Genomic DNA, 11,039 nt, shown 5'->3' on the forward strand with positions numbered 1-11,039 from the left:
AAGGACAGTGGATCCTGTGGGTGGGGAGGAAGTGAAAGAGCACAGGAATCAGAGTCATACAGGTCTGAGTTTAAATCCAAGCTTTCATCCTTCACTAGCTGTGTGACCTTGGGAAACAACTTGGCCTCCCTGTGTCTCTTCCCTCAATTTTAAGACATGTGTAAGATTTTAAGATTATGTGGAAAGATTAGCATAGAACCTAGACCAGTATCCAGTACAGAATAGTGCTAGCAAAATACACTGGTGATCATCACTGCTTTATTACCCGGGGGCCAGGGTAGGTGTCAACTCTGTCCCTCAATCTGAGTGAGAGGCTCCCAGCAGCCTGCTGTCCTCGGGAGGGGGTGGGGTGGGGTGGTGGTGGTGGTGAGGCAGCCCCCCATTCTCACCAGGCAGCAGTGTGTCTGGTGCAGGTTAAGAACTCTAGAGATATCTGCTGGAGAGTGAATGCATTGCCAATAAAGACGACATTTATTTAATAATTGAATAAAAAGAGGGATTGATAGTGATTCAGGCTTTCTACCATTTGGGGCCATTTATTCATCCCATAGAATTTATTCAGTGGCAACCATGTGCCTGGAACTCTGCTCACTGTTGGAAGTGGAGGCATGAAGAGGAAACAGGCTGGTCCCCCTGGCCTCAAGCTTATGACTGAGAAGGAACACTGAAGGTAGAATCAAGTAGATTCGTACTTGAGGGAAATTTATAAACCTATTAAGGTTTACAGTATTACAGTAATTCCACACACACAGCATCGATGACAGTAAGCCGGTATCATAAAATGAGTCAATATTTAGTATTTTGCCATTTGTCACAGGCTTGCCACAAAAACCTTTCCCTTCAATCTCCATTGTTGCCACCCTGGTCCAGCCCATGGTCCTCTCATGCCCAGGGTGTTGAAATAGCCCTTGCTGTTCTCCTTCTATTCTCCACTGAGTAGCACACATCTTTCTCTTTTTAACAGTAAAATCAGATATAACCACTTAAAACCACCCCATGGGCTTCCTCCTACATTTAAAATGCAATCAAAACTTATGGTGCTCTAAACCAGGGATCTGACTTTTTCTTTTTTTTTTTTCTTTTTTTGGTAAAGGATCAGGTAGTAGGTAGTTTGGGCTTTGTGAGATACACGGTATCTGTTCCAGCGTCCCAGTTTCGACGGCATTGTGAAAGCTGCCTTGGTCAGTGTGGAAATGAATGGGCATGTCTGCATTCCAGTAAAACTTTATTTAAAAAATAACAACAACAGGCAGCAGGACAGATTTGGCCTATAGTACATAGTTTGTTGACACCTGCCCTATATGAACTTGCCCTTGCTTATCTCCCTCCTCAGGAATGTAAGAGAATTCTGACCAAGCTGGCCTCTTCTCTGCCTCTCCCTCTAGTCATTCCTGTCTTAGACCTCTGCACTTCTGTCCCTCTGCCTGAAATTCCTTGACTGATACCTTTACCTGGTGGGCTCCTCTGCTCTCACTGGGCTCAGCTTATTCAAAGGACTTAAATTATCTTGTTTATTCATTTTGTGGTTAACATAAGATATAAAAGTCCTGAGTGATCTGGTGATGCTGTATCTTTAGCCCTAGACTGTTATCTGGCTAATGGACGCTGTGCATTAAATATTTGCTGAGTGAAATGGCCATAAGGAACTAATTTGAAATAAGAGTTTCCCTGAAATTATAACTGTTTAATGCCATTGTGTATCTGGCACTCTGTTTTACTTAGTTGTCACACCAGAAATTGCTAGGCTGGTCAGAGTGACTCCTTAGGAGTCAGGGAATGTTCCAGTGGCATTTGGGATCATGCTCTGTGTTAAAGCAACTCAAAGACTTTTTCACTTTTTCTTTGCAGGCTCAACTGTCACCCAATTTCCATTTTGGCAGAAATTCCTGTTAGATTTGTTCTTTCAAAAGACTGTAGAGTGGTCCCTAAGTTTCTGAAGCTACAGAGGTTCCTTTTGCCTTACATCTACTTTAAACTACTATTTTATTTTAATATAATATTTTAATTTCCAAGTTTATTTTAAAAATATTTTCTGCCACAAATCCTTCTCTCTCCCAAATGCAGAGTGATGGATAGATGGCTCCCAGCTTGAACCTATATACATCTATATTTTCCAAAAAAATTAGCCAGCAGGGTTCCCAAACATTCATTTTTACAAGGATGTGATCACTGTAAGCCTGAGGGCCACATCCCTCCAGTTCACCCTAAAATCAGAAGTCTAACGTGAGTGGTGTGAGCACAGGGAACTGGCTGTGGACAGACCCACAGGCTGGCCTGGGCATAAGACTTCATGGGCAGAGAGGAGAGCGATTCAGGAAGCAAGGTAGTATCTGCTTCTGAATTGATCTCTAGTCCCTAGATGTAAATGGGAATTTAGGGGTAGAAAAGGCTACATATAAAAGTGGTAAGAGTTGTTTCTGAAGTCACTTGTGTTGACGTTAAGACATATGGTTGCACTGGTTGGGTACAAAGGGGTTAAGGGATTCTCCCCTGTCTTACCAGACCCTTTGATCTGGAAAACCAAAGTAAACCAGCAGAAGTGGGTTACTACTGTGGTGCCCACCAGAGAGGGGATCAGGTATGGAAGAAGGAAAATCCAGAGGGCTCTGACAAGGAGTTCATGGGCTTGGCTCCGAGGGTGCGAGAGCTCTCACCTAGGGGAACTTCAGACAAGTTAGGAACAACATGGTGAAGATTCAATGTCTTGCATGACCAGGTGGAGTGAATAGCTAGTGAAGAGCAGGTAACACTTTTCGTATCACTTATTTCTAAATCTTCCCCTTGGGAAGTGGCCTCTGATAGGATTATGCAATCCTTTCATAAGATTTATTTTACGGTTGTCCGTGCTGAAGTGATTTGAACTATAATTCAGGTGGCGTCTACTCTGATCTCAAGGGCTCTGTGGCATGTTAATGACATCTGTTCCTGGGGATCACTCCTGGGCTGAGACTCCGGAGAGGACTGGAGGGAAGAGGCTAACGCCTGCAGGCCTTTGCCTCAAACACAATGCCCAGAGAGGGCTCCACAGCAAGGCAGTCCACAATCTACAGAGATGGTAGTGCGATGGCCACAAAACTTGCAGGTATTGAGTACAATGCAGGGAAACAAACACAAATATACATTGGTACATTCGTGGGAGAAAAGAAAGACTATTGTACTCCTAATGCACGCATGAGCTTAGCAGAGATACAGAATCAAATCCTCTGATTACAAGCATCAATATGAATCAGAACATAATAAGGCATATCCTCTTTCCCATCAATCCCGCTCATAAGAATTTATCCTAAAGAAATTGTCACACACGTGAGAAGAGATGAGTTCTCCCCTGCAGAATTGATTATAAGTGTACAAAAGTGAAAACAACTCAAATCAATAGGGGATTGGTTAAGTAGATGATGGCAGATGCAGGCACTAGCTGTTTAAAACAATGATGTAGCCTGATGTTTATTGATTTACAAAAATGTCCATAGGACCCTGTGGAGTGGAGAGAGTGATTTACAGCAAAGCCTGTAGAGTTCCATTTCTGCAAACCATTCACCTGCCTCTCTCCATGCAGAGCGGCCCAGAGAGCACCTGGAATGACGCTCATGGAAATGTCAGCCCTGCTCATCTCTGGATGGCAGGGTTGGGGTGTGTGTGTGTGTTTGGGGTAGCGGTGACTGCATTCTCTTTCACTTAAAAAAAAAAAGCTGAATTGCTTTATTTATTTTTTAAGATATATCTCCTTAAGAAAAGAAGCAAACAAAATGGCACATGGGATTGGCTAGGACAGTGAGATTGAAAGAATGTACATTGCAAAGTCTGAGAACACCAGCAAAAGGAAATCTCATGGTTGATGGGTTAAAAAGCTGCATCACAATTACTGCAACAAACAAAGAAATAAAGAGGTAACCAGAAAAGGAAGTTTCCTACTAGGCCATACCAACAACCGAAGACTTTTACTGAGCTAGGTGTCAAACATCAGCTATCAAATATCACAGCCATCTTTATTTAGCTCAAGCTGTTTTGGGAAGTAGCAACTTCCAAGCAAAGCTGAGCTCTCAGGACAGCCTTTTGTCCTGCAGGCCACTTGATCTGTTGCTTTTTCTCAGGTTTGGAATGGCTGGACTTGTTTAAAAATTAAAGTAATTGTGTCTTGAAGAGGAACTCAGGTGGGTACCAGAGTAATAAGAAAAGACAACCCCATTACTTGCCTCCCATCCCCCATGCAGAGAGGGCTCCTCTCATAGGAGATGAGATTTGGTCCCTCCTGAGATAAGCACCTGCCTGGCGGCATTGCAGCACTCATGGCAATTCTGATTGTGATTTATTTTTGCCTGTCTCTCTTTTTGGCTGTGAATACTAGGAAGGTATAAGCAGCACCTGTTGGGTCCACTGCTACTGGTTCAGAGATCAGAACAGGGCCAGCACAGAGCAGGCAGTCAGCATGAGTACTGGATGGAAATAATCACAAGGGGAGCAAGGGAGGAAGGGAGAGAGGGCAAATGACTGGGCTTTTGCCAATTTAGAAGATGAGGATGTAACTGCTAACGTCTGCTTCTCTTCAACAGCTTCAAGAAGGGTCTGCATGTGACCTTAAGTGATGTGCATTTCTTGTGACTCAGAATACGTACTCCCAGGTAAACACCACGCTCATCTCCCCCAGCCTGGCAGGTTAGGAGCTAATTCCATCTTCCCACGACCTCTATCTACCAACATTTCTCCAAGCTGCCCCACTTGTCCAGGGTGAGGAATGCCAGGCAGGGTGGCTAAAAGCTTGGAGGAAGAGCACAGTGGGCCAAGATCAAGGGCTGGCCCTGCTGGCCAAGGACAGCATGGCCAACCCTTGATCTTGCCAGAGGCCCAAACCTCCTGAATACGAAGTGCTCTGGCTATGGAGTCCCAGATTGCGTTTGCTCACAGCTGGCTGAAGGGTCTAGAAATTAAAGTGCTCTGTGTACAGCTATCATCCAATGCCTATCATCAGGCTTAAGGGGACATGCAGCCCAGCTACCTGGTCCCTTGGCTGAGATAACTCCAGTGGTGTATTTGATGTCATTTTCTAAAGCTCCTTGAGAAGGATAAAGCTCCAGCTGCCCACTCTGGGGCTGGGTGATAGTGTGCCTCGAGTTGGCTATCTTCCCTTTCCAGTACCATTCTGTACCTGGTGTCCCTGTACCTCTAAGGTAAAGCACAGGCCCTAATGCCCATCTCAGGCTCATCCTGGGGGAGCCTGGCATGCCCTTCCTCTTGGTCAGCTCTTCTCAGAGGTGCCCCGGGGGCTGCTGGTGGCAAACTACTCTGAACTTGTGCCAGTAAGCCACTGTGGGCACGAGTGCCCTGGGGTAACTTCAGGAGTCCCAGTGGTGTCCCCACACTCAGGAGGTCTTGGCTTGTCCTAAGACACCCTGAGCATGCAGAAAACACCAGGTGAGTGCAGAGATGTGGCTGGCTCATAAATCAATGCCTGTGTCTCTGCAAAGGGAACAGCTCGTGATCTGCAAAGTTCAAAGACTATTATTTTCTGTTGATCTTCCTTCATCCAAGAATGATTCCCCCAAACAATACCCTGGAGTTCAGTGCTGAGCAGCTGGGAATGGTTTCCTGTCTGCACACATAGATAAATATGGGTGACCTTCCTTTGTGATGGATTGGTCCTGAGGGCATTCAGATACACAGGAACCTGAAAATGATGTTTGGGTTTGTTGGGAGATGAATTCTCTTTCACACATATTAGGAGTCTCTTTTCTTTACCTTTGCTAAAGGGTTCTCTGCTGGGACAAAAATAATAGTCATAGTATTCACGATATAAAGGCATTTCTTGAACATTTATTACATTCTAAGCACTGGGTGAAACACAATGTTCTGTGATATTCAACCCCCATTGCAGACAAGGCAGTTGAGGCTTCTAGAAGGATCCGTAAACTGCCCGAGGTCTCACCTTAGGAAGGAGCTGAGCTCTAGGCTACACTGCAGTGTGCAGAGCCTGCTGCATAATTCGTAGGGCTCAGTACAATGTGAAAAGAGGCCCTGCACTCAACGCTTGAGAGTTTCAAGATGGTAACAACAGGTGATTAACCCACGAACCAGGTACCTCTGAACACAGGGCGTGGTGAGCTGTACAGGTCACACCCCATGAAGCTTTCCTTGGTTATTTGGGCTCAGAATAAAGAGAGGTGAGTGATCAAGCATTTCCATATCAGACCCGCCTTAGCCCTGCAGACTGAGCAACAGATCACATTACACTGCAGTCATCTTCCGTCAGGACCTAAACCGGCTCCCCTGACAGCCCTGCATAAATACCTCCCCTGACATGTGGGTTGTGGGGTGTGGGTCTGGGCCAGTCTACCAAGCAGGTGCCAGAGCAGGTGTGGCGGGAATATGACCAGAGAACTGAGGCAAATGTGGCAGGATTCTATCCACAGAGGGAGGAGCCATCCATTGAATGCTGAAACCAGAGGCAGGGACACTGATCCTGTCTCCTCCACCAGCCTTGTAACTGTGGGCAAGTTCCCAGACCCTTTGATGTCCGGATTTCTTTATCTCTGTGAGATAAAGATGGTAGTATCTACCTCTCAGAGCAGGACGTGGTACCCGGGATGATATAAAACTGATATGTGATATAAAACATGCTGATAGAAAGCTCCTAGCCCATGGTAAATGCTCAAGTCAGTGACACACTAGTCCAATGGCTGTTTTTACCATGAAACGTGTGGCATGGTTGGAGGAATATGGGACACGAAGGCAGATCACATACGTTGAATCCCAAAGGCTGTCCTGGATCTCTCATTTGTGTGAACTAGGAAACATCCCAGGGTCAGTGTCCCCCTCTACAAAGTGGGTGTGTACAATGTCTACAACACACAGGATTCTGTGAGCCACACTTATGCATCAAATTACGGAACTAGGAGAGGGGTTCATTTTATAGCCAGTGTTGGTTGCTATAACTTGCAAGGGTTTTGGGTAGAAAGGAGGCTCCTTTCCCCAAATCCTGCTGTCCTCCCAAATGCTTCAGGAGCCACCATGCCTGCAATTCTCTTACAGGGGACTATGGAATACAAGTGGCCTATTGTCTAAAAGGTTTTTGCAACATTTCCACATTCTTGACCCCAATTCAACGGATTTCATCTCAATACCTGCTCTGTAGCAAAACTCAGGGTGCTAAAAATGAAAACAATCAATCAGAACAAATTCTGCAGAGGCAGAAGAACCCACACCATGCACACATCCCAGTCTTCACGTATTTTTATGGGATAATGCTAATCATAAATCGATATTTGAGGTGGTTTATGTTTTGCTGGAGAAGCATCTATCCCTAACAGAATAGCTTCGTGTTTAAGAAATTCAAGGCACATAAAAAGTCCATTTTTCTTTGAAAGTATGACACATATATAAAGTAATAAAATCCAACATTCCTTCCTAAACTTTACGGAAGGGCAATGCAGGAGGAAAAGTGGACACTGTCTAATCGTATATACACATAAGAGACAGAGACATGCCTGCTCACAGCCACCTTGCATGGGACCACTGTCATTAACATTTAGAAGACTTTTCTGGCCCATCTAAATTCTAGTCACTCACATACGGGACGGGGTACCACAGACAAAATCAGGATTCATTCTTCTGTTCTGCTCAAACTCTGGCCTCTTTAATGATTTTCCCTATAGGTTCTCCGAACTTGTTCTGTGCATCTGCGTGTTAAGAAGATTTCTGTAAACGTCAAACTCAAATCCCAGGCTCTCTCTCACCAGAAGTGATCTCTCCTACTGAGAGAAGCCCCGTGGACAGTCAGCCCTGAAGTGACCTGACCCACCCTCACCTGTCCTCTCTCCTTCCCTCCAGCCTGATACCATTTCTCTGCCTCTAAACACCCTTTAGCGCAGTGAATTCACGCTCACTGTTACAGACTTCAGAAACTGGGAAGGGAAAGGGTTGCTCCTGCCCAAGAGGGTCGCTCCTGCTTGAGAGGATCTGGAGAAGTGCATAGGGACCCACCTCCTAGAAACTGAAGGGAGAATTTAAGCATCTCGCATATAATTATCCACCTGGTCGGCTGAGAAGGTTACCATGACAACACTTCCAAAGCCTCCTGTATCTACAAGCCATTGATACATCCCATCAATTCAGTGAAAGGGGAAAGAAAAAATGGTCAAAGCAATTCTCAGGCTTCCATCTCTCGTCTGGTCTCTGCTGAACGACGACTTTACTTATTTATTTGAGTGTAATGTAGATGCTGCTATAGTGTTACTGTTGACATGGTGTTTTTTTCCACTCAAATGTATTTTAAAGCTTCAAGTCAAAGTCTAAACTAATGGAAATTTTTCTATTTTATTCTCTACTTTCTCAAGCATTATACTTAGAAGTAACTTCTGCTGCTGGCCATAGAATAGTTTAATTAGTATGTATCAGACTTAAAAAAAAAAGGAGCTCTAAATTCTACAACCTTCCCTAATAGTAAGGTTAAACAGAGGGAAAAGACGGCAGGAGCTCTGCGGTAATCTTGAGTGATTTCCATAATAGGAGGAACGTGTATTCTCAGAGAGGGAGATAAAATGTCTTGCCTTTGGCTCTTTGACTGAAAACTAATGGCTTCTTCATGCTCATCTTCTAAGAAAAGGGGAAAATTTCTACCTGTTTTGCCAAAATAGTTCTTATGAAAAGGCAATTATGTAAAGAAATAACAGGAATGTGTAGTGGGAACCCTGTGCTCATCAAAGACCAACTCCAGCACAAAGTTCAGCCTCGGGCCCTCAAAGGGATAAGGTAACGTGGTGCCCAGCATCAACTATGTACCAGACAATTCAGTGGTGTTCATCCTTGGAGAATCACCATCACAGACCACGGAAGATATTTTCGTAGCTTGCAGCATCCTGGTCATGCTCTGAGCTTTAGCCTTCCTACTCTTGTTTCTATGCAGGGGGGTAATGTGACAATATGGACGCGCGCCAACAAGTTGGAACAGCAATAGAACAGTCTCCCGAATCTCTAAAGAACATTGTGCGCCACCTTCCCAGCCATTATGACAGCAGCAAGCTGACTCAACATACCTGTGGGTGACCCTTCCATGACGTGGCCGACGTAGGGCCCTTCCCGAAAGATCGGCCTGTTGTCATTCTGATCAATCACGATGACTTCCAGCGGCACTGGCCCCTCGAGGGTTTTGCCGTTGACATCTGTGGTCTCCACAAACAGCTATTTGAACAAAGAGATCGGGGGAGAAAGAAGGCATTAATCCAGTGTGAAAAGTGAAATCAGGTTCTCTGGGAGATGTGTGTCATATCAGCAATTTTATGAGTCCTTGGCAATATCCAGACTTTGGTCTCGGTGAACAGTCACTGGAACCAGAATAGAAACTAAAACGTTCCAGAGTAAAAGGCAAAAACTCATTCATGTTAGATGCCCTTTGGTAAATGTACAATTAAGTCATCAAATCTGCAAAGAAAGTTAAAAAAAAGAAAAAAGGAAGAAAAACCAAAACAAAATTTGCAATCAGCCATAGCTGAGAAAATGTGCTTATGTTGTTTCTGCTTTTCCAGTATCATTATGCTTAAAAATAACATTATGCTAATAAAAATAATTGACTAAGCAGTTATAAAGTGAGTACATTAAGAGATAACCAACAGTGTTCATGGCAATGTTTGGGAGAAATTCCGGATGGTGAGGATTTGCAGAGGGCCTTCCCGCAGCAAGAAACAACATTTGCGGGGCCTGAAAGAGACCTGGGGATTCCTGTCAACCAGGCCTGTGATGCCTATTTTATATCAGGAGGATTTCACAATTCCATGAAACAATTCTATACAGACCACCTTCAGACCTCAAGGGAAAAGGCAGCATAATACACAGTTTATTATTTGTCCTGGAAACAAGGGTTTGTGGCCCGGCATTTTGGTGAATCATAGCCACCTGACATTCTCATTATTTGTGCCTAATTCAGCCTTGATTTAGCACTGACTGTCACACTTCTTGGATATAAGTGGAGATCTCTGCATAGAAGGTGACAGAGTATTTTGGTCAGAAAAGGGCATCTGCATTTAGAATCCCAGCACAACTCTTCACCATCTGTGTGACCTTGGGCAAGACAGTATCTCAGTTTGCTCATCTGTAAAATGGGGTTAATAACAATATCCAGGATTTGGAAAATAATAACCAACAACTGTCTTGTGTTTACTTAGACTCTACACCCTATTAACTCATTTGATCCTTACAGCGACCCTAGGAACCATTTTACAGACAAGGAAATGGAAGCAAATAGAGGTTAAGGGGTGGATTTGACCTTGGGAAGTCTGCTTCCAGAACTCACATTTTTAACTGCTAAAGCATTGAATGGAAGGCCTGCTACATAATGTATCTCAAGAATAGTAGCAGCAGCTATTGTTGCTACTGTTATAAGTACTACTGTGTTTCCCCCAAAATAAGACCTACCCAAAAAATAAGCCCCCAGCAGGATTTCTATGCATTTGTTAAATATAAGCCCTACCCTGATAATAAGACCTAGTGATGGGCATGGCTATGCAGCGTATCAAGCATTTTGGCATGGAGCAGTAAGGAAGACTGGAATACATTTTATCTGCCACAGCTCCTTGTGGTAACCGTGGTCACAGGCATCCTATTGCACATGTGCGAATGACTCAGGGAAAGGAATTCATGAATCACTAGCGCCAGCCCCACCAACAAGGTCGGCTCCCCCTGTCAGGTTCCAGAAGAAGATGACTTAACTGCATTTGAATAAATGGAGATTGTTGTATTATACTTAATAAAAATAAGACATCCCCTGAAATAAGCCATAGTGTGTCTTCTTGAGAAAAAATATAAGACAGTGTCTTACTTTCGGGGAAACATGGCACTATAAACACTAGCTCAAGTTAGGAAAATGAAAGAAAAATATTCTTGCTACAAATCAGTCTACTTATATCCCTACCTGACGGCATGGTAAACCTATATGACCCTTTTTGAAAGCAGCTGGCAAAATTCAACACAAGCCACTAAGAACTTGTATACTTTGTTCCATTTAGTTAGCACATCCGATCCTATTTGAGTTGCATTACATACATGAAAATGTA

At 44.1% G+C, this 11,039-nt stretch overlaps 1 protein-coding gene across 4 annotated transcripts in view; it reads right to left on the reverse strand.

Annotated features, from left to right (window-relative positions):
* Positions 1-11,039, reverse strand: part of CDH13 (cadherin 13) — a 964,648-nt gene that overhangs the window by 341,979 nt on the left and 611,630 nt on the right. For all 4 annotated transcript variants that reach the window (XM_012806161.1, XM_003791299.2, XM_003791298.2 and 1 more), the window contains one exon: positions 9,027-9,171. In XM_012806161.1, the coding sequence (XP_012661615.1) occupies positions 9,027-9,171 (145 nt within the window). The remainder of the gene's footprint in view (positions 1-9,026; positions 9,172-11,039) is intronic.

The sequence above is a fragment of the Otolemur garnettii genome, unplaced genomic scaffold (genome assembly GCF_000181295.1).
Source record: "Otolemur garnettii isolate 467f Iridium unplaced genomic scaffold, OtoGar3 scaffold00047, whole genome shotgun sequence".
NCBI lineage: Eukaryota > Metazoa > Chordata > Mammalia > Primates > Galagidae > Otolemur > Otolemur garnettii.